The following is a 24,232-nucleotide window of genomic DNA, read 5'->3' as shown; positions in this document are numbered from 1 at the left end:
AATGTTGTTGGGTTTAGCTCAAATGTCCATGTCCCAAAAAAAAGAAGCCAACTTTCCAGGAAGTGTACCTACTTTTCACATGACTAATTAATATTCAGGAGGGAGGGAGGGAGGGAGGGAGAGTGGGGCGGGACTCAGAAAGAGAGAGCTAAGAGGCTGAGAAAGATGGAGGAAGATTGTCCTGTTCTCAGGGTTATAGCTATATATATATTCACTGTTTTCTTTTAAATTTTTTCTTTTGTAATCTAGTTTTATGCACACCCAATCACACGCCCACACATACAGAGGGCAGGATGGAGATAACAGTATAAGAGATGTCTTGAAGCTTCAGTACTGCTACAGTTCTTACAAATGTCAGTTTCACTGAAAGTAATTTTAGATTAAAATGTCAGGTTTAGTCTTTGAAGAAAAGTAATATTCTCACGTTATCCCTCATGGAATGAAGTACAGTTTCTGGATTGCAAATAGCATCTTTTATCCTTTAAAGGAGCAGTGGAATGTCCGCATAAACCTAAATTCAATAGCTACTCTGAAAAAGTGTATATTTAATCAGACTGTTTCTCTGACTTCATTCCTCTTGCTTCATTTCTCTGACTTCATTACTTAACATATACGGTTCTTCATTCTTTAATCCCTTTGTTGCTCACAGTAGGAAATGCAAACAATTAAGGTGTATTTATATTTGCATTCAAGGTTTTAATAGGCTTCTAGTTTTAATGCTACTATAAAATGTCAGACTTGATTCGCCTCAATGAGTGAAATCAACCCTACGTTAATTATAATCAATTGAATTCACATTTCCTGCGACTCCAGGACAAATATTTTTCTCCAGTGAAAAACGGTCTGAAATGAACATCCTCTCTCAGCAGGATGAAATCCCACATGAAAACGTTACAGTTGACCTAAATAAGGCCCATTCAGTTGGGTTGATTTGGGCTGGCTAAGTTCATCTGATTGGTTGTCAGATAGCCACATTCTTTCCCTGAACACCGCAGCCCTCCCTGTTTCTCTCTCACACACAACACACAAGTTTGTTGTTCTATCCTTCTGAGGACCTGAAAGCTAACCGTGACCTGTATGTTCCCTATCCCCTAGTTCATACCCTAACCTTAACCTAATTCTAACATCAGAAACTTAACTTTTATACCCAACTTAACCTAGCTCAACACTTAACCCTCAATAATCTCCCTAGCAGGGACTGTCCAAAACAAAACAAGCCACAGACAGACAAATTGTCTACAACGACACAGTAACTCTCAAGTCAACTGTCTTTTCAGGTTAGCGGGAATAAATGGGAGGGAGGGAGAAGGAGGTGTAAGGACAGAGAGACCAGGAGGAGATGGAGGGTGAGGAAGAGGGACAGAAATTATGTGAGACAGCTTTGAAAATAGACTGACAGTCACAAACAGGTCTGCAATTCGCTAAGCCCCTAATTTAAACAAACACGAGGACCTAAGAGCTGGGCTACAAATATACACAAATACAGGACTCAAGTAGAGTCTCTGGAACACCAGGACGTTTGTGGTTTAGCTGTACAAAACACACACTCAAGGTGCTCTATCGGTCTAAAGACTCAGTAGACTCTCTGAAGTAGAAGAAGGTTCGTGGTTTAGCTGTACAAAAAAGTTTAAACACTGAAAGGGAAGTATGGCTTCAACAGCTAATCAACAACATCGGCAACATTCTTTGGGGAAAATATTCCACACAACAAATTTTGTTACCAAAATAGTTGGGTCTATGTGGGACGCTAAACCAGTGGAAATGTTGGTACAACTCAAATCTTCTGCACTTGACATTAACGACTTAAAAAAGAAAATTGGCCATGCACTGTCAGGACAGTGATGCGTGGCAATCGAAGAGAACACATCGGAACCATGGCGACAGGGGTTAGGAGCCCCTCAGCATTTTACATGAATCTAGAACAAGTGGGCCATTGTCTGCCTTTCAGAGAGTTTGTATTAGTTTGTCTTCGTGGTGTGAGTGAAGGCATCATTCATCTATAACGCATGTTTGAACTGCGCATTAACGTGACATTGGCACCACCAAACTGGTTGTCTGCCAGTGGGTGTGGAATTTGTTAACCGACAAGCCGTGACAGAAGCCTCAAAGAAGTACAGTTACTGATGGATCATATGATGAGTTGAAAATGTTTCCCCAGTCAGTCTGTTTATTTAATAGTTAGATTATCCTTGTTTTTCCGATTCTCAGGGATGTTTTCCATTCGCGCTTTCTCCTTGGAAGTCTGGGCATCCCTGCTTAGACTGCTGCCCCCGCGACCCGGCCCCGGATTAAGCGGAAGATGATGCGATGCGATGCGATGCTTTCTCCTTGTTAGTCGCTATTTTACAGGTTACATTGTAAAACACTACAAATAACGTAAAGCATTTTCCCATCAATTATTATTTTTTTATTTTTATAAAACACCCGTATTTAATTCTAGAATATATATTTTAAGATTAATCAATTATAAACAGCTGTTTGTGGTAGACCTGACTGGATGCCCATAGCTAACAAATGCAGTTTCCTTTACTGCTTTACTGGCTGCCTCTGTCAGATCTGGTTGCATCACTGATTCAGTGACTAACTGACTGACTGATTCAGTGACTAACTGACTGACTTACTGATTCAGTGACTAACTGACTGACTGATTCAGTGTCTGATTGATTGACTGACTGATTCAGTGACTAACTGATTGACTGACTGATTCAGTGACTAACTAACTGACTGACTGACTGATTCAGTGACTGACTTACTGATTAGCTAAATAGTTAGCTGACTGACTGACTGACTGGATGCTAACCGCCTTGCTGGCTGACTAACAGACAAGTTTGCTTGTTGACAAATTAACACTCTAGCTTGCTAACTGGCTGGCTGGTTGACTGGCTGACTAACTAACTGCTGACTAACTTACGGCTGACTAACTAACAGCCAGCCAGTTAATCAGCCAGCCAGCTAGCCAGTTAATGAGAAAGAAGAGTGAGAGAAAAGAGTGAGAGAAACTGGAGACAGGAAGAGACATAGAGAGACAGTTGATGGTGAAGGGGCCCTTGGAGGGTGAGCACATCTGAGTGCATTAACACGCACACACACACACACACACACACACACACACACACACACAACCATTCTCACACACACACACACACACACACACACACAACCATTCTCACACACACACACACACACACACACACAACCATTCTCACACACACACACACACAACCATTCTCACACACACACACACACACACACACACACACACAACCATTCTCACACACACACACACACACACACACACACAACCATTCTCACACACACACACACACAACCATTCTCACACACACACACACACACACACACAACCATTCTCACACACACACACACACAACCATTCTCACACACACACACACACACACACACAACCATTCTCACACACACACACACACAACCATTCTCACACACACACACACACACACACACAACCATTCTCACACACACACACACACACACACAACCATTCTCACGCACACACACACACACACACAACCATTCTCACACACACACACACACAACCATTCTCACGCACACACACACACACACACAACCATTCTCAAGGTCACACACACGCACACACACACACACACAACCATTCTCAAGGTCACACACACGCACACACACACACACACACAACCATTCTCAAGGTCACACACACGCACACACACACACACACAACCATTCTCAAGGTCACACACACGCACACACACACACACACAACCATTCTCAAGGTCACACACACGCACACACACACACACAACCATTCTCAAGGTCACACACACGCACACACACACAACCATTCTCAAGGTCACACACACGCACACACACAACCATTCTCAAGGGGACACACACACACACAACCATTCTCAAGGTCACACACACGCACACACACACACACACAACCATTCTCAAGGGGACACACACACACACAACCATTCTCACGGTCACACACACACACAACCATTCTCACGGTCACACACACACACAACCATTCTCACGGTCACACACACGCACACACAACCATTCTTACGGTCACACACACACAGTGGTGATAACAGTGATTCAGACTAAAGACATGTTATCAAGGCCACCCACAGCCACCAGATGGAAACCACTGGAGGGAAAGACAGAGAGGGAGAGGAAGAGGGGGAGGAAGAGGGGGAGGAAGAGGGAGAGGGAGACGGAGAGGGAGAGGGAGAGTGGGAGGAAGAGGGAGAGATAGAGGAAGAGGGAGAGAAAGAGGAAGAGGAAGAGGGAGAGAAAGAGGAAGAGGAGAGGGGGAGAAAGAGGAAGAGGGGAGGAAGAGGGAGAGAAAGAGGGGGAGGAAGAGGGAGAGATAGAGGGGGAGGAAGAGGGAGAAAAAGATAGGGAGAGGAAGAGGGTGAAGAGAGAGGAAGAGCAGAAGGGAGATGGGGAGGAAGAGGGAGGGACGTGTGTTTTAGTTATTTTATTTGTGAATATTGATTTATGTTTTATATTGATCTATAAACGATATAAGCTGCTGTAAAAGGCCAGAAGAAAACAGGACTCTGATGACATATCTGATTTGTCTTTGTGACATGAGATGAGCTACAACTTTGTAAAATTGGTGAGTCACAGAAATGGGACATTGATTTTCCTCTCCTTCTGAATATGTAGGAAAGAAAAGTAAAAAAACAGGGAAAAAATGCAGAAGTCTCTGAGGTCATGGTCTTAAAATAAAATAATATTCTGAAAATAATTATAATTTCCTCATAATTTAAAATGGATAAATAACATGCTAGCCTCATTTGCAATAATAAGGAAAAAATAACAGTTTTCCTGTTTTCCCAATTTTGTCTCGAGCCAAAATGTCACTACAGATGAATTTAATAGGATGAGTAATGAGTTCTGGAATTGAAACTGCAAAGTGAAAACTAAATCAGAGATTCCCCTCGTGTTCCTGTTTTTCATTTGATTACTTCTTTCTCCCTAACTCTCCCTCGCTTTGCTTTCTCCGCCTCTTTTTTTGTCTGTCTGTCTCTTGCTTTCTGTCTTCCTGTTTCCAGTCGGACTCGTAACTTGTCGGGTTCCCCCAGACCTCGCACTGTGAAGAAGGTTCACTTCATCAAGAACATGAGACAGTACGACACAAGAGGCAGCAGGTAAGACAGAACACTGAACCTCTTCCTGGGTCCTAATCACTTCCTGTGTTCCCGTCTTACCCCATCACTTCCTGTGTTCCTGTCTTACCCTCGTACCAAGATGATCATCTCCCCATATTAAAATAGGAGCATCCACATAGAAAATCTATGATTTGTAAATTATTTTCATTATTTTTCTATTAATTTAATCCAGTCCGATTGTTGGAATCCTGAAGACAATATTTGCAAAGATGAACACTGAGATAGAACCCTAATAAATTACCTTTTTGGTTTCCCTGTGCCTTTTTTACCGGGCATTGTACATGTAACCCAAAACAGTTCCACATGGAACTTAAAACATTTCTCCAGTTCTTCCACAGGGACAGACAAAGAACGCTGAAAGAATTAAACCCACACACACACACACCCCCCCCACACACACACACACATCCACACACACCCACACACACACCCACACACACACCCACACACACACACACCCACACACACCCATACACACAAACACACCCCCACACACACACACACACACACCCCCACACACACACACACACACCCCCACACACACACACACAATCACAGACGCATATAAACCAACAGAAAACAAGACCAGAGTTATGCAACAACACATACTGGCTATCTGGAATCACAGTGCCTGTTTCCCCTCCAGCACTACACACCCACACATGCACAAACAAACCCCCCCACACACACACAAACACCCCCCCACACACACACACACACACACACACAAACACCCCCCCATACACACACAGACACAGAAATACACACACACAAATATTTGGCTGGACAGGACCTGTTATCAACACAGCAGGCTGTCTTTGCTGTCTTTGTTTTCACTGTTTTCAACTCTGTCCCATCCCTGCGGGGCTCGGTTCTGGGGGTTGTAGTTCAACTCTGTACCAATCCCTGCAGGACTCGGTTATGGGGGTTGTAGTTCAACTCTGTCCCATCCCTGCAGGACTCGGTTCTGGGGGTTGTAGTTCAACTCTGTCTCATCCCTGCGGGGCTCGGTTCTGGGGGTTGTAGTTCAACTCTGTACCAATCCCTGCAGGACTCGGTTCTGGGGGTTGTAGTTCAACTCTGTCAAATCAGTGTGTGAGGTCAAACTGCCTCGACCAGCAACCTCCGTTTAGGTATCCTAACAACCTGAGGTGGACTCTACAGCACAGGGGCCGACTGGCTGGTTGACTGGCTGGGTGGTTGACTGGCTGGCTGGTTGACTGACTGGCTGGTTGACTGACTGGGTGGGTGGGTGGGTGGCTGGTTGACTGGCTGGGTGGTTGACTGGCTGGCTGGTTGACTGGCTGGCTGGTTGACTGACTGGGTGGGTGGGTGGGTGGCTGGTTGACTGGCTGGGTGGTTGACTGGCTGGCTGGTTGACTGGCTGGCTGGTTGACTGGCTGGCTGGTTGACTGACTGGCTGGTTGACTGACTGGGTGGGTGGGTGGGTGGCTGGTTGACTGACTGGCTGGTTGACTGACTGGCTGGTTGACTGACTGGCTGGTTGACTGGCTGGTTGACTGACTGGCTCCCTCCCTTCCTAATGTTTTTCTTGTTCATTTCCAGGATCGTGTTGATCTGTGCGAAGCGATCTCTGTGTGCAGCCTTCTCAGTTCTGCCCTATGGAGAGAGCTTTCACATCAGGTAAAGTAGAACTCCTTCACTCCTCCTTCACTCCATCATTCCATCAATCCTTCCCTCCATCACTCCTTCCCTCCATCATTCCATCACTCCTTCCCTCCATCATTCCATCAATCCTTCCCTCCATCACTCCTTCCCTCCATCATTCCATCACTCCTTTCCTCCATCATTCCATCACCCCTTCCCTCCATCATTCCATCAATCCTTCCCTCCATCACTCCTTCCCTCCATCATTCCATCACTCCTTCCCTCCATCATTCCATCACTCCTTCCCTCCATCATTCCATCACTCCTTCCCTCCATCATTCCATCACTCCTTCCCTCCATCATTCCATCACTCCTTCACTCCAGCACTCAAACACTCTTTACCTCCATCACTCCTTCCCTCAATCATTCCATTCCTCCTTCACTCCATCACTCCTGGATGTGGCGTAGACATGATTTGACTCATCCTGTGTAACTGAAAGTTGTCCAGAAGTTTGTCCTGTGAGTAATCTGTCCATTCTGTCTCTGTCGCCCTTTCTCACATTCCTTTAATCACAGCTAGTCTGATCCTCACCCATCCTCACCCATCCTCCCTCCTCTCACCCCTCCTCACCCTGTCTGTATGTGGTCAGGCCAGTAACATCCCCATCCCTATGTCACGTCCACACACACACACACACAAACACACACACAACTACAAGGTCTCAGTGTCATGTATTTCTCCATGAAGCAGATTTTTCTCAGGCTATTTCTCAGTTGGAAGTTGTTTTTCCCACGTTCCCCGGTCTGCTTAGTCTGCCACACAATGGGCCCTTGAGGCACACACACTGTATACCCACCACACACACACACACACACACACACACACACACACACACACACACACACTGTATACACACACACACTCACTGTATACACACCACACACACACACACACACTGTATACCCACCACACACACACACACACACACACACACACTGTATACACACACACACACACACTGTATACACACACACACACACACACTGTATACACACCACACACACACACACACACTGTATACACACACACACACACACTGTATACCCACCACACACACACACACACACACACACTGTATACACACCACACACACACACACACACACTGTATACACACCACACACACACACACACTGTATACACACACACACACACTGTATACCCACCACACACACACACACACACACACACACTGTATACACACACACACACACACACACTGTATACACACCACGCACACACACTGTATACACACACACACACACACACACACTGTATACCCACCACACACACACACACACACACACACACTGTATACACACACACACTGTATACACACCACACACACACACACTGTATACACACACACACACACACTGTATACACACCACACACACACACACAGTATACACACACACACACACTGTATACACACACCACTCATACACACATCCCCACACTGTATACACACACACACTGTATACACACACCACTCACACACACACATGCACACATACCCCACACAAGGTGTATACACACACACAGAAACACGGAGGGGAAGTGGGATGACATCTGGCCAGCTGAGAGCGGAGACGAACAAATGTGTTGGTTCATTCATTTCAGTCAATCATCCTGACTTGATCAAACAGAGGAGCTTTTATGTTTGCTGTCCCAGAAAGTGACATCCAGGATGAGAGAGAAGGGAGAGAGAGAGGGGAGAGAGAGAGAGGGGAGAGAGAGAGAGGGGAGAGAGAGGGGAGAGAGAGAGGGGAGAGAGAAGAGAGGGGGAAGAGAGAGGCAGAGTAATTTGTGGCAGACATGTTTTCTGTTGCTGAGTTCCTGAGAGACAGACAGTATTGTACTCGGTCTACTGCCTCTCACAGATGAGTCAAACTAGTCTGTAGTAGACGTTTTCCACTGAAGAATGAGAACCTGCTAGGAGCTCTTCTTCCCAGTTGTTCCTACTGCACAGGCATTGTTGAGGCTGTCATCTCCAGACCTCACTGAGCCCCTCTCTGGAGACCCACTCCTTGATCTCAGCTATCACTGACTGTTAAATGGAATGGCACAGCTGAGTATCTGAGTGGATCTCATCTCTATTCTCCTCATCCTGCACATCTCACATTCCCTCCTTTTTTCCTTTTTCTTTTTTTTATCCTTGAGGTAATTTGACCAAAAACATTCTCATTTACAGCAACGACCTACAGGCAATTCCAGGGTTAACTGCTCGGAGATGGGTCACCAGATGTTTTTTCACATTCACACCTCAGGGACTCATCCTTGCAATCTTTAGGTTACTGATCAGATGCTGTAACCACTTGGCCAACCAGCTGTCCACCTCTTCTCCTGCTCTATAACATTATAACATTGTCTCTTACACTCCGCTGTCCTAACCCCCCCCCCCCCCGCTCTCTCTTTGTAGTGAGCCCAGGCTGGACAGGCGCAGACATTCCTCAGGGAACATCTCCACCACTCTGGAGATGCTACCAGGCCTGGAGGGGTTTGAACTGGAGGCCTACGGAAAGGTGCAGTGGACACACAGGACACACCCCTGTCTGTGCTACCTGTCAGCTTTTGGTTATTTCATTTATTAATGATTGATTGAATGTTTCTTTAGTCAATGGTATGAGATAGAGCCTTTCCCAACAGGTACCTTTAATTGCACTAGCTGTACAGATTGGTTGGTTAGTTGATTGGTTGATTGATTGATTGAGTGGTTGGTTGTTTGGTTAGTTGATTAAGTGGTTGGTTGGTATGTTAATTGAGTGGTTGGTTGGTTGGTTAGTTAATTATGTGGTTAGTCGGTTGGTTATTTGATTGGTTGGTCGGTTGGTTGGTTGGTCTGTTGGTTTGTTGGTAAGTTGATTGAGTGGTTGGTTATTTGATTGGTTGGTTGGTTGGTTGGTCTGTTGGTTAGTTGATTGAGTGGTTGGTTAGTTGATTGGTTGGTTGGTTGGTTGGTCGGTTGGTTTGTTGATTGGTTGGTTGATTGAGTGGTTGGTTGGTTAGTTCATTAAGTGGTTAGTGAGTTGGTTATTTGATTGGTTGGTCGGTTGGTTGGTCTGTTGGTTAGTTGATTGAGTGGTTGGTTGGTTAGTTGATTGGTTGGTTGGTTGGTCGGTTGGTTTGTTGATTGATTGGTTAGTTGGTTGGTCGGTTGGTTGGTTGATCGGTTAAGTGATTGGCTGTTCTTTCCATGACCCACATTACCATGTTAGCTGTCTTTCACCTGCCTGGGGTTATTGTCCAGGGGGGGTTGAACCCTAAAGCAGATCAGCCTCACCGTCAGAGATCCTCTGGAACTACTCCTGAGTACAGAATGAAACAACGTTCTCAGGGCAGGCCTGGCTTGATTGTGTCAATTTTAGCTTTTAAGTTATCTCAAACCTTTGTCCTGACCTTAACCTCTTTGTACTTACCTGTCCTGTTAACATTCATAATGGATTTCATCAACGTTATTGTCCTAGAAACATTCGCTGAATGAGAATGTCTCTGGTGCAGGCTACACAGTGCCCCGAGGGACATTTCCCACAGTCAGGGCAGCGGGGCTGTTGATGGCTTTCAGGTCACTGTTCATGACCCAGCCAACTTAGTGGGAACGCTCTGTTTCCCAATGGCACTGATTCTCCTCGCTGTGGTGTCCTAAAGGGCGTTGTTTTGATAGGCCTCGATCAAGACGTTCTCTAGCAGTTGGATAATGTATGTTCCCTGATGTTCTCCCTGCACAGTTCCGTAGCCAGCTGTCCCTTCCTTTAGAAACGACAGACACAGACTCTGACCTGATCCGACCCTGCTTTACTTCCCTGTACCAATAGCAAAGCATAAATAATATGCTTCTTGGTGGGTTGGTTGATTGGATTATCTTTGTCCATAGACGGTGTCATACGCCCAGTTTCTGTACCCAACCAACGCCCTGGTCCGGCAGAAGACCCCATCTGTGGACCACACCCTCCAGGTGCAACCCACACAGGTGAACCGGACCAGTACTCTTCCCAGAAACTACACCCCGTCCAGGCTGAGCAGCAATGTGGGACTGGACCTGGGTAAGTCCTGGCTCTGACCCCTGACCTTAACCCCTGACCCTTCTGACCCTACCCAAAGAAACAACATGTCATCCAGGCTCATCTCTGGCTTTAAAGCCACTAGATTCCACCTCCTTTTACAGTGTTCTGTAGTTGTCAGGACCAGGAAGTACTACAGCAGAAATAGTGTTTCATATCATTTCTCTCCGATCCTCTGGCTTCCTCGTCCTTCGACAATACTTAACTAAACTTCTCCATTTAATCTAAATAGAAGGCTTTAGAAACCAGGCTCAAACCAAGCTAGGAACTTTGAAAGTTTCTTGGCCAAACTGACTTTGAGGAGTAGTTTGGCCTTGTCTTGTCGTATTCGACTAGTCTAGTATGCATCCTTGATCTCTGGGACCAATCTGTGACTCCTGTGACATTGTACAGCTCTCGAATGCCACTACAGTGTGAGGAGGTAACCGAGGAGATGACGCAAGGCATGCTGGGAGCCCAAAGGTGTCATTCACCTACCTGTTCGCTCGGTTTGTGGCACATAGTAACTGTCAGTTTGATCTTGAATGCACAGACTACACTCACCTAAAGGATTATTAGGAACACCATACTAATACTGTGTTTGACCCCCTTTCGCCTTCAGAACTGCCTTAATTCTACGTGGCATTGATTCAACAAGGTGCTGAAAGCATTCTTTAGAAATGTTGGCCCATATTTATAGGATAGCATCTTGCAGTTGATGGAGATTTGTGGGATGCACATCCAGGGCACGAAGCTCCCGTTCCACCACATCCCAAAGATGCTCTATTGGGTTGAGATCTGGTGACTGTGGGGGCCATTTCAGTACAGTGAACTCATTGTCAATTTCAAATGATTCGAGCTTTGTGACATGGTGCATTATCCTGCTGGAAGTAGCCATCAGAGGATGGGTACATGGTGGTCATAAAGGGATGGACATGGTCAGAAACAATGCTCAGTTAGGCCGTGGCATTTAAACGATGCCCAATTGGCACTAAGGGGCCTAAAGTGTGCCAAGAAAACATCCCCACACCATTACACCACCAGCAGCCTGCACAGTGGTAACAAGGCATGATGGATCCATGTTCTCATTCTGTTTACGTTAAATTCTGACTCTACCATCTGAATGTCTCAACAGAAATCGAGACTCATCAGACCAGGCAACATTCTTCCAGTCTTCAACTGTCCAATTTTGGTGAGCTTGTGCAAATTGTAGCCTCTTTTTCCTATTTGTAGTGGAGATGAGTGGTACCCGGTGGGGTCTTCTGCTGTTGTAGCCCATCCGCCTCAAGGTGCGTGTTGTGGCTTCACAAATGCTTTGCTGCATACCTCGGTTGTAACGAGTGGTTATTTCAGACAAAGTTGCTCTTCTATCAGCTTGAATCAGTCGGCCCATTCTCCTCTGACCTCTAGCATCAACAAGGCATTTTCGCCCCCAGGACTGCCGCATACTGGATGTTTGTCCCTTTTCACACCGTTCTTTGTAAACCCTAGAAATGGTTGTGCGTGAAAATCCCAGTAACTGAGCAGATTGTGAAATACTCAGACCGGCCCGTCTGGCACCAACAACCATGCCACGCTCAAAATTGCTTAAATCACCTTTCTTTCCCATTCTGACATTCAGTTTGGAGTTCAGGAGATTGTCTTGACCAGGACCACACCCCTAAATGCATTAAAGCAACTGCCATGTGATTGGTTGATAGATAATTGCTTTAGAAATGTAACAGGTGTTCCTAATAATCCTTTAGGTGAGTGTATGACAATAATTACTCATCACATTGTCTTGAACTGGTGGTTACAAATCAGCAGTGGTACCCCTATTGTATTAAATGAATACAGGGAAACACTGGCAGTTATTGATGTTCTGTGGACCGCACCTGGTATATAGACACTGTCCTAAACTGTACTGAACTGTACTCTACTTTACTGAACTGTACTCTACTGTTATGAACTGTACAGAACTGTACTGTACTGTACTCTACTGAACTGTACTCTACTTTACTGAACTGTACTCTACTGTAATGAACTGTACAGAACTGTACTGTACTGTAATGAACTGAACTGTACTTTACTGATCTGTACTCATCTTTACTGAACTGTACTCTACTGTACTAAACTGTACTCTACTAAACTACTGAACTGCACTCTACTGTACCGAAATGAACTCTACTGTACTGTTTCTAATCTTGTATAAATGTTTACTTGTGTGTGTGTATCCTTGTCTATGATTATAATGGGATCGTTGTGTAATGCCATGCATTAGCTATTATGACAGAACTACATTTAATCAATGTGCATCCATCTTTCTGTTTGTATTAGTGTGTTTGTTTGTGTATTAATGTGTGTGCGTGTGTGTGCATTCATGTTTGTGTGTGTGTGTGTGTGTATTAACGTTTTTGTCCATTAATGTTTGTGTGTGTGTATATTAACGTGTGTGTGTTCCCCAGGTCTGGATGATTCATCAGACTATGACCCCAACCTTCTGAGTGACCCCCAGTGGCCCTGTGGGAAACACAAGAGAGTGCTGATTTTTGCTTCATATATGGTAAGACACGGAACTGCCCTGTTGGACATCCCCCTCCCACATGACCCATGACCTTCCACTAAAAAGAGTGTCTGGGTATGGCAATGACTCAACATTATTCAGGTCAGCCAAAGAAAACAAATGTTGATTGAGTGGCAATTTGCTGTATTTTGGACCACTCAATAAACCCAAGCCTCCTAGACCAGTTGTTGAATAATGTGGAGATTAAGCAGCTTGATGGGACTAAACAGTATTATCCCGGATGGCAGCTGACATGACAGAAACACAGAGATCCAACAGTCACTGAGAGAGGGAGAGGACCCTGTGGTGAGGGGGTCCTACAGACCACACCAAAATCTGTTGTATGGCACCTATAGCACCAGGAGTGAGAGAGAGAGAGAGAGAGGGAGGGAGTGAGAGATGAAAGGAGAGTGGGAGTGAGAGGGACTGAGAGAGAGGTAGTGAGAGAGGGAGGGAGGGAGTGAGAGGGACTGAGAGACAGGGAGGGAGTGAGAGAGGGGGAGTGAGAGGGTGAGAAAGAAAGAGGGAGTGAGAGGGTGAGAGAGAAGGAGGGAGTGAGAGACAGGGAGGGAGAGAGAGGGAGGGAGAGGGTGAGAGAGAGAGAGAGAGTGAGAGATGAAAGGAGAGAGGGAGAACAAGAGAGGGAGGGAGTGAGAGTGACAGGGGGTGAGAGGGAGGAGGGAGGGGAGAAGGAGAGGAGTTTTTTTAGCTGTGTATTTGACACTTCACTCTCCCTGCCTGATGACTGTGCTTTTGTTTTCTGCGTATTTCAGTCTGACATTCCTTCCATTATATTCATTTAGGTGACATGAAAATGAAGGGTGTTCATTAGTGATTACAAGTCATCTCTAATCAGAGGATCAATGCCACATTCTTGTTTCTGGGACCAATCAGACAACTTAGTTGTTTGTGACTCCTTGTTTGGACGGATTGAGGTGTTTATGTAGTCAGGAAAACACTCCCCGTCTTATCTATCCAAGACACATTTTCATATCCAAATCTCTTTCAATACCTCCCTGTCCACATGATTTTATCTTGACTTTGATAAATACACACTCTCTCAGACACACACACTCTCTCAGACACACACACTCTCTCAGACACATACACACACACACTTTCTCAGACACATATACACACACTCTTTCAGACACATAGACACACTCTCTCAGACACACTTACACACACTCTCACACAGGAAGTCATTATCCCACAGGCATGGGGTCAGGATTTAGGCTTATCCATTTACTGCGCTGAATTAAAAAGATTGCCTGTATACACACACACACACACACAACCGTGTCCTGTACCAGATTGAGAGAGTGACGTCACCATGACGGCAGAGAGCTTTGTCACTGAGAAGCGGTAACTTTCACACTTCTCTAACTGGCTCAGGGACCAGCTAGCTGTCAGGCTGAGAGACAATTCCCCTTCCCATTCCAGTCCATCCAGGAAGTGCAGTGAAATTCCATTTGCAGGTTCTATCCTCTTCAGTGCACATCTACCATACATGTTGGAAACATTGAATTAGGAATTTTAGTTCAGTGAACTTTTTGAAATGACTGGAATTTAATTTACACTTTCTCTTCTCCGTCTAAATATACATGCAACACACTCAGAGTACAGAAAGACATTTGTACGTTTTATACAAACCTTGTCCATGTATTTCATTTTGCCAATGAGAAATCTCTTTAGTGCAGGGACAGTACAGTGCAGGGAACCAGGCATATAAACCAGGAACCTGGTTGCCCCCTGCTGCAGATTGACCAGCATACATCCATCCTGTTCAGTATTCTGTACTGGGTCAAAGTCTTGGGATACCACAGGACACTTTAGTAAACTGAACTGGGATTGGCCGGAACTGGCGACGTCCCCAGATCACGGCTGCTATAGTCCGTCTGTAAAATTGGCCGGAGTTGTGCGTTCCAAGACATCGTTCTACACACCACTGTTGGACTGCGCTGTTCTACGTCTGTCTGTTAGCACTGTTCTAGATGTTCTACGTCTGTCTGTGGCCTGTCTGTTAGCAATGTTCTAGATGTTCTCTGTCTGTGGCCTGTCTGTTAGCACCGTTCTAGATGTTCTCTGTCTGTGGCCTGTCTGTTAGCACCATTCTAGATGTTCTACGTCTGTCTGTTAGCACCGTTCTAGGTGTTCTCTAGAACAGTGACTCGACGATTGGAAAAAAGGAGGTTGGAAGAAAAGTGCTAAAAATAGCCAATAATATTTGAAACAACGAGACAGAGTACCAGCACTAAAATCATATTCACTTAAATATTTACACGGTGTGTGTGTGTGCATCTGGATTTTATTATTTGAAAAAGTAACACCAGTCTGTCTTATCGAGTTCCATATATTCTGAGGAAGTATGGGCCTACGTTCTGTCACTGTTCATTTGACCAGAATACACACAGCAAAAAGGAACAATGACATGGTCTTACTTTCTAGGGACATCCTACCGACAATTATTTTTGCTTGCAGTACATAGTGTACCCTCCAGGGGTACTGATACCCTCCAGGGGTACTGATACCCTCCAGGGGTACTGATACCCTCCAGGCGTACTGATACCCTCCAGGGGTACTGATACCCTCCAGGCGTACTGATACCCTCCAGGGGTACTGATACCCTCCAGCCGTACTGATACCCTCCAGGCGTACTGATACCCTCCAGGGGTACTGATACTGCTGTTTACATGTAATTTAGGGACCGGCTGGTCGTGGTGTCAAATCTGAAGTTGATAAATATTTTCCCTCCCCCTAGACGACGGTGATTGAGTATGTGAAGCCGTCTGATCTGAAGAAGGACATGAACGAGACTTTTAAAGAGAAGTTTCCACACGTCAAGCTGACACTCAGCAAGATCCGGAGGTACGCCACTGGTGTGCGTGAGTGCCTGTGTGACTGTGTACAACACACGTTTAGTCTTTCTGCTTATCCTAACACCTCTCTTTCTCTTCTGTTTCTCTTCTTCCCTCTCTTCCTCTCCTCCTGCCTCTTTCTGCCTCTTCCTGTCTCTTCCTCTCCTCCAGTCTGAAGAGGGAGATGCGTTTGGTGGGTGATGACTGTGGCCTGCAGGCGGTGACTGTGGCCATGGCCTTTGTTTACTTTGAGAAGCTGGTCCTTCAAGGGCGACTCAACAAACACAACAGGAAGTTGGTGTCGGCAGCCTGTGTGCTCCTCGCCGCTAAGATCAGCAGCGACCTCAAGAAGCAGGATGTCACTCTACTCATAGATGTACTCATCCTTCACATTCTGCACTTTGTTTTTCGTATGAATTGTTTTGTTATTCCAGTTGGTTTAGCTGAAAACCCAAAGGGCTGTATAATGAAATAGGTCAGGTCTCATGGATTATTCACAAATTTAAGAGACCACTCCATCTGATCTAACTCCTCGTCTTCCTCTTCTCTGTTGTCTTCGCCTACAGAAGTTGGAGGAGCGTTTCCGTATCAGTCGACGGGACTTGATCCCGTTTGAGTTCACCATCCTCGTTGCCCTGGAGATGGCTCTCTACATGCCGGAGAGTGCCATCATGCCACACTACCGTCGTCTGGTTCAGAAGAACTAAGACCACACCCCCAAATCAGCAGGACTAAGAGCACACCCCCAAATCAACAGGACTAAGACCACACCCCCAAATCAGCACAACTAAGACCACACCCCCAAATCAGCACAACTAAGACCACACCCCCAAATCAGCAGGACTAAGACCACACCCCCAAATCAGCAGGACTAAGACCACACCCCCAAATCAGCAGGACTAAGAGCACACCCCCAAATCAACAGGTCTAAGACCACACCCCCAAATCAGCAGGACTAAGACCACACCCCCACATCAGCAGGACTAAGACCACACCCCCAAATCAGCAGGACTAAGACCACACCCCCAAATCAGCACAACTAAGACCACACCCCCAAATCAGCAGGACTAAGACCACACCCCCAAATCAGCAGGACTAAGAGCACACCCCCAAATCAGCAGGACTAAGAGCACACCCCCAAATCAACAGGACTAAGACCACACCCCCAAATCAGCAGGACTAAGACCACACCCCTAAATCAGCAGGACTAAGACCACACCCCCAAATCAGCACAACTAAGACCACACCCCCAAATCAGCAGGACTAAGACCACACCCCCAAATCAGCAGGACTAAGAGCACACCCCCAAATCAGCAGGACTAAGAGCACACCCCCAAATCAACAGGACTAAGACCACACCCCCACATCAGCAGGACTAAGACCACACCCCCAAATCAGCAGGACTAAGACCACACCCCCAAATCAGCACAACTAAGACCACACCCCCAAATCAGCAGGACTAAGACCACACCCCCAAATCAGCAGGACTAAGAGCACACCCCCAAATCAGCAGGACTAAGAGCACACCCCCAAATCAACAGGACTAAGACCACACCCCCAAATCAGCAGGACTAAGACCACACCCCTAAATCAGCAGGACTAAGACCACACCCCCAAATCAGCAGGACTAAGAGCACACCCCCAAATCAACAGGACTAAGACCACACCCCCAAATCAGCAGGACTAAGACCACACCCCCAAATCAGCAGGACTAAGACCACACCCCTAAATCAGCAGGACTAAGACCACACCCCCAAATCAGCAGGACTAAGACCACACCCCCAAATCAGCAGGACTAAGACCACATCCCTGCTCCTAACCATCTTTTGCTCACATGAGGAATTGGGACATATGCTATTTAATCCCATCAACTACAAGTTCTTCAGTCTTGCTTTACTTATAGTGGAATCCATTCGTTCTTTCTAAACATCTTAAACCTGTCTGTTGCCATGCATCCAATTTCCACTAGGGTGTGCTAAAGTTAAGCAGTTAATGTGAAGTCAGTTACTTTCTCCTGGGAATACTGCTAAGGCCTGATTCACACTATGGGCCTGAATCAGAATGTCCATTCCGCCTGGCTCAGATGTATTCTTCTCACGTGGTCCTTTTAGGAACCTGTTTTGCTCAATAGTGTGAATCAGGCTTTCAAACTGCAACGGCATGGATCTCCTGTTTCACTTATCTGCCAGTATCTTAGAGACACTGAGTTACACCACCAAAAAAATGCCATGACCTTTATTTATCTAACATTTTGAATATATTTTTTTAATATTTATTGTATTTAATCGCAACTTAAGGGATATTTATATTATAACCAACCAAAACCATTTAAATATTTTGCACTGCCTTGTAGCCCGACTCCAGGCCTTAGCCTAGCCCTCTATTCCAGCATTATACCCAAGTACCCGTTAGTGAGGTAGTGTGTCCCAAACGCCACCCTATTCCATTTTTAGTGCACTACTTTCAACCACACGCAAAGGCACTATCAGGGAATAGGGTGGCTTTTGGGACTGAGCCGAGACCCTCGTTTCCATGTGTGATATTCCATTTCAGCTGTTACTGTATGAATATAGAGTGATGAAGAGGATGACTGTCGTGATCTTCCACACCCTTTGCACGGAGAAACAAAATGCACAGATGTATTACTGAATCACACTCTATGTTAGAGAATACGTATGTACTGATCCAAGCACATTTCATGGTGCTTCTCAATCGTGATCCGACTTCTTCCTGTTCAACCTTGTGTTTGTAATGTTTGCCGATCGTTACGTGCATTTGAACGTGCCACTGTGTAGCTTAGTTAGTGTTGTGTCGCCCCAAAAACTAGTACACTATGAAGAGAATATGGTGTCATTTGGGAGTCCCATGTCAGTGTGTGTGTTAGATTTAAATGTGTTTATATACTTCAACAGTTTGTAATAGTTTGTCTTTTTGATATCCCTCTCCGACACAGTACAAAGCCACGAAGGGGCTGTATAGAACTATTTATTTATCAATATATATTTTTGTTTTCCATTTAAATATGCTTTTTTAACTTTTTGTTTAGCCTGTCACAGTGTCATAGCAAATGTGTTTATAACTGTGTGTTTATTGTTATAGCACCGTTAGGAACACTGTGATGTTATAAGGCTTCGCATGGATTACACTGTTTGTAAGACAGATGGGGACTATAATTACTTCTAATGTCTTTCCACTGGTACATTTGGCCCCTTGTGTTGTGAATCACAATTCAGCCGTTTTTGTGTTGTGAATCACAATTCAGGCGTTTTTGTGTTGTGAATCACAATTCAGGCGTTTTTGTGTTGTGAATCACAATTCAGGCGTTTTTGTGTTGTGAATCACAATTCAGGCGTTTTTGTGTTGTGAATCACAATTTAGGCCTTTTTGTGTTGTGAATCACAATTCAGTCCTTTTTGTGTTGTGAATCAAAATTTCAAGCATTTTTGTGTTTTTAATGAGAATTTAGGCCATGGTACAGTTTTGTCTTTGTGTCATTATCCTTAAAACGCATAAGGTGAAAATAATCCTAAATTTGAATTTAGTTGAAACAGTATGGTTGATTTCTTTTGACATGACATTGCTGGTTTGTTACACTTAATGTCTGCCTGACTGTCTGAGGTGGTTCAATTCATATAACTACATCCGTGTCGTATCGGATGTAAAGAGGGCCATGGGAAAACAGAACGACAAATGTTGATGCCACTGCCACACTGAATGCCAATGGACACTGTTGGCACCTAGCGCCATCTTGTGGGAAGAAAAGCAATAACAGTAAGAATTGAAATCTTCAGACTTGAGGACACTCAGAATGGACTCACGTCTATATAACATTATTAGTATTTTTTTATTGTGTCACGTCGTCTCACAGCAGTCTCAAAAAGGCCCAGAGGGGACCAAGTGCCTGAGGAGTATGACAGCATGTCTCTAAAACGTTTTGTATGTATGTATAAATGATTTATGTCCTACCGCCAACGCGTGACAACAATCACAAAAGACTGTCCACAAATGCTGTGTATCCAACTGTAAATCTCTCCTCAAAGTGGGCTAGTTTTGTTTTGTCACTTTAAAACACATACATTGTCCTGGCAAAATTGTTATCTTTGACTGAAGTGGCAGCCCATGATGCTTCCCCGGCCCAGATAACCCCTGAGACTGAACTCTGGTTTAGACAGAGACGCTATGGTCCTGATCGACTGCAGAGTGACCAGTCTAGTGACCTTTTTTCCCAAATAAATATTCAGTGTCACACATTGCTATGTACTTTCTATGGGCGTGTGAAAATACCATACTCAAACCTACATACTAGAGTGTTTTTACAAAAAATTACATTATAATTAGTAAGTAGCAGTATTGTATAGCATTTTCCAAACTATAGACTGGGGGCCAGACTGGTCCATGTGTTGCTGCCGTGACAGTTCCATAAGGAGTGGGACAGAAGAGAGAGGCTTGGGTCGTTTCCATGAATCAGTCAAAGGAGTCCTATAATTTGACTCTGGTGCGAAATGCCTCAGGTGGCAAAATTCTGTTAACATTGCAGAAATTCTACATTTAAAAAGAAAAAGAGTTGCAGTAAATCTCTGAGTCTTCGGAATAGATTTTCTTCAGAGCCAGGGAATTTTGGGAAAATAACCGGAATGTTGTAGCTTAACATACAACTGACCCAACTCTGAAGGGACTGTTTCTAGCAGCAACTGGGCATAAGTTATATTACTATATAATGTATTTCTAGTAGCTTGAGGACCACAGGGGGGAGCAACATGGATGACTTAAGCCAGGTGAAATACTGTTAATGGAGGACAGTGTTCACATTTGTCATCCCCTAAACGTCATTCATTTTAATGTTTTACTCTTTGAAATGACGTTGGGTCTGTGTTCGTCCGTGCTGTAAATCCAGTGGGCGGCCCCAATTGCATCCTATTCCCTATATGGTCCACAAAAAGCCCCTTGGGTCTTTCCAAAGAAGTGTACTATCAAGGAAATGTGGTGGCTACCATTTGGGCCCTGGGACCTCTTGTGTCACCTCTTGTGACTTCCTGTCTGCTGTGTGGACTTCCTGTCTGCTATGTGACTAGAAAACTGTTGTTGTGTTTTTCAATTGCAGAAAGAAATACACAATATATATTTTCTGACCCATGTCAATGTATGTGCTGTTTTCTTATTCAAAGTTCTCTTACTTTATACATATTTGAACGCATGGATGTTTGAGATAAATTCCACTCACATTCATTGATAAAAGTAACCAAGTTGAACACCAAAAAATAACTTTGAATTTCTGTAAAATTTTGTGGTTTCCACAAATGGTTTAAATTTCCCTTTATCCTCCCATAACATTAGAATCGGGTGTTTCAAAACATTTGCAAATCATTAGAGAGTAACTTGCGAGGATCCAACCTTCCACATAGAAACTTCTGCTTTGGTCTTAACCAAAACAAAACAAATGTAAAGTAGCCTACAGGTTGACAAGCCTCTGTTCTAACACAATCCTCTTATTCAGCCTTATGGTAACACATAAGACACATCAGTTTGAGAGGCTATTGGTGCCCATCAGTCTGAGAGGCTATTGATGCCCATCAGTCTGAGAGGGGTTACGAATTCCAAGGAACTGACTAGTAGATTATCAACAAATAGAGAAAATTCCAGACCACTGGCAAACTATATATGACAGGTTGTCCCACCAAATTTAGCCTAAGAACTGACCTTAACAAGCTCATAGATCACCGCCGTTTGCCAGAGAACAATCAAAACTATTGGAACAATGTGATCTGGAAAGACAAGTCAAAGGTGGAGTTGTTTGGCCGTAATGCTGGTGAAAATGACATGCTGCCTTTGAACAGAAGTGACCCAATTTCAGCCCATTCTGGTAGTCCTGTCGATCTTAACAAATGCTTCAGAGGAGGTTCAATAGCCCTGTGAAACCAAAGATCCACCAATATATTCTACTGTGTGTATGGGCATTTCTTCTGTTCATGCATTTTCATTTTCTACACAAAAATAACTCCTGGTGAGCCTGGTCACAGAGACAAATGTAGACATCTGGAGCTTAATAAACAGCGCTTACATGATCAGGAACACAGATGTCACAAAACAGCAGGTGTCAGTGCTCTGAATGAGGGAGAATCTATACAAGGTTGAGATTTTTGGTTTTATTTCAAATTGTACCTCAAAGGTTTGATTTCTCTGATATTTTGAGTGTTACATTAAGCTGATGAGCAACATTTTTACACAGGAGGCCAATAGTCATGGAGTTCACTGTATATTGTATATTAATAACATCATGACACAACAGATACTGTGAACTGCATACAAACAAACACAAACTGTATACAAACAAACATAAACTGTAAACTGCATACAAACAAACACAAACTGTAAACTGCATACAAACAAACACAAAACACAAACTGTAAACTGCATACAAACAAACACAAAACACAAACAGTAAACTGTATATAAACAAACAAACTGTATACAAACAAACACAAACAATGCCTATAACACTGGGGGAAGCCTGAAAAAGAGGATTGTGTTAAAACAGAGGCTTGTCAACCTGTAAGCTACTTTACATTTATTTTATTGGTCACATACCTGCAATTGAATAAAATGCCTCCTTTGTGTTTCAAGATGACCAGGGAAAGTGATGAAAATATTTAGGTGCTGCTTTAGAGCAAAGCATACCTTTATTTCCTGGCATGCAGTTGCCTTCGCAAGACCTTCTGCATCACCAACACGGTACAAGAATGTCCCACATGCAAAGAAACGCTGAGCTACAGTATGCAGACAGACTGAACGCTGGTCAAGGCTTGGCTACGTTGAGTGTGCTTCCATATGCGCGGTTCCAGCAGACTGCATAGGTAAACTTTGCTGAACCTGTACCTCTCCTACAGATACTCATTCTAGCCCAGTGGAGAACTTCTGTCTCTGAAGACCCTTGGGGCTGGTGGGGTAAATGCTTTTTGTAGAATCTGAGCACCTTCATCCACGGGGTTGTTGAAGAATGGACATGCAATATTTGGTTCCAACTGGCTGGTCTTTAGATACATTGCTTATACAGCGCTGGAAAAAATGAAGTGACCACTGCAAAATTATCAGTTTCTCTGGTTTTACTATCCATAGATATGTTTTTTATATAATTTTTCTTTTATTCTATAAACTACTGACAACATAACTCCCAAATTCCAAATAAAAATAAAAATATTGTCATTTAGAGCATTTATTTGTAGAAAACAACAACTGGTAAAAATAACCAAAATAATATGCACTGTTTTCAGACCACAAATAATGCAAAGAAATCAAATTAATATTCATTTACAAACAACAAAATACTAATGTTTTAACCTAGGAATAGTTAAAAAAATCTATATTTGGTGGAATAACCCTGATTTTCAATCACAGCTTTCATGCGTCTTGGCATGCCCTCCACCAGTCTGTCACATTGCTGTTGGGTGACTTTATGCCACTCCTGGCACAAAAATTCAAGTAGCTTGGCTTTGTTTGATGGCTTGTGACCATCCATCTTCCTCTTGATCAAAGAGGAGCCTGTTTTGAACGGTCCTCACTGTGCACTTCACCCCAGCTGCTGTTTGCCATTCTTTTTGTAGGTCACTTGATGTCTTCCTATGGTTGTTGAGTGATATTTGAATGTGTTTTGACGGTCATCTCGGTCAGTGGACAGTCGTTTTTGCCCTCTGCCAGTCTGTAGCTTTGTTGTCCCCAATGTCTGTTACTTGACCTTGTTCTTATGAACTGCCGTCTTTGAAATTTTCAGGATGGAAGCAATCTGACTCTCATTGTATCCCTCTGCCAGTAAAGCCAGAATTGAACCCTTCTTTTCCTCACTCGAAACTTTTCTTTACAACTTGTTTGTCATGCTGAATAGTTTCTTTTTATTCAAATTACCTTTGAGGTACTACTTGCACTGTTTTTGCC

General features: G+C 44.3%; 1 protein-coding gene across 3 annotated transcripts in view; it reads left to right on the top strand.

Annotated features, from left to right (window-relative positions):
- The window catches only part of cables2b (Cdk5 and Abl enzyme substrate 2b), a 32,039-nt gene extending 11,483 nt beyond the window's left edge, over positions 1–20,556 (top strand). For 2 of the 3 annotated variants that reach the window (XM_013136282.4, XM_034295950.1), the window contains exons 2-10: positions 5,082–5,177; positions 6,765–6,842; positions 9,289–9,391; positions 10,741–10,909; positions 12,042–12,098; positions 13,351–13,448; positions 16,210–16,316; positions 16,478–16,682; positions 16,873–20,556. In XM_013136282.4, the coding sequence (XP_012991736.1) occupies positions 5,082–5,177; positions 6,765–6,842; positions 9,289–9,391; positions 10,741–10,909; positions 12,042–12,098; positions 13,351–13,448; positions 16,210–16,316; positions 16,478–16,682; positions 16,873–17,013 (1,054 nt within the window). In that variant the 3' untranslated portion in view covers positions 17,014–20,556. The remainder of the gene's footprint in view (positions 1–5,081; positions 5,178–6,764; positions 6,843–9,288; positions 9,392–10,740; positions 10,910–12,041; positions 12,099–13,350; positions 13,449–16,209; positions 16,317–16,477; positions 16,683–16,872) is intronic. The other variant, XM_010900354.5, reaches the window with a different exon arrangement.
- The last annotated feature ends 3,676 nt before the right edge of the window (positions 20,557–24,232 follow it).

This window comes from Esox lucius, chromosome 12, assembly GCF_011004845.1.
Source record: "Esox lucius isolate fEsoLuc1 chromosome 12, fEsoLuc1.pri, whole genome shotgun sequence".
Taxonomy (NCBI): Eukaryota; Metazoa; Chordata; class Actinopteri; order Esociformes; family Esocidae; genus Esox; species Esox lucius.
Note: the sequence above shows the minus strand (reverse complement) of the source record. Positions and strands in the feature narration are given on the sequence as shown.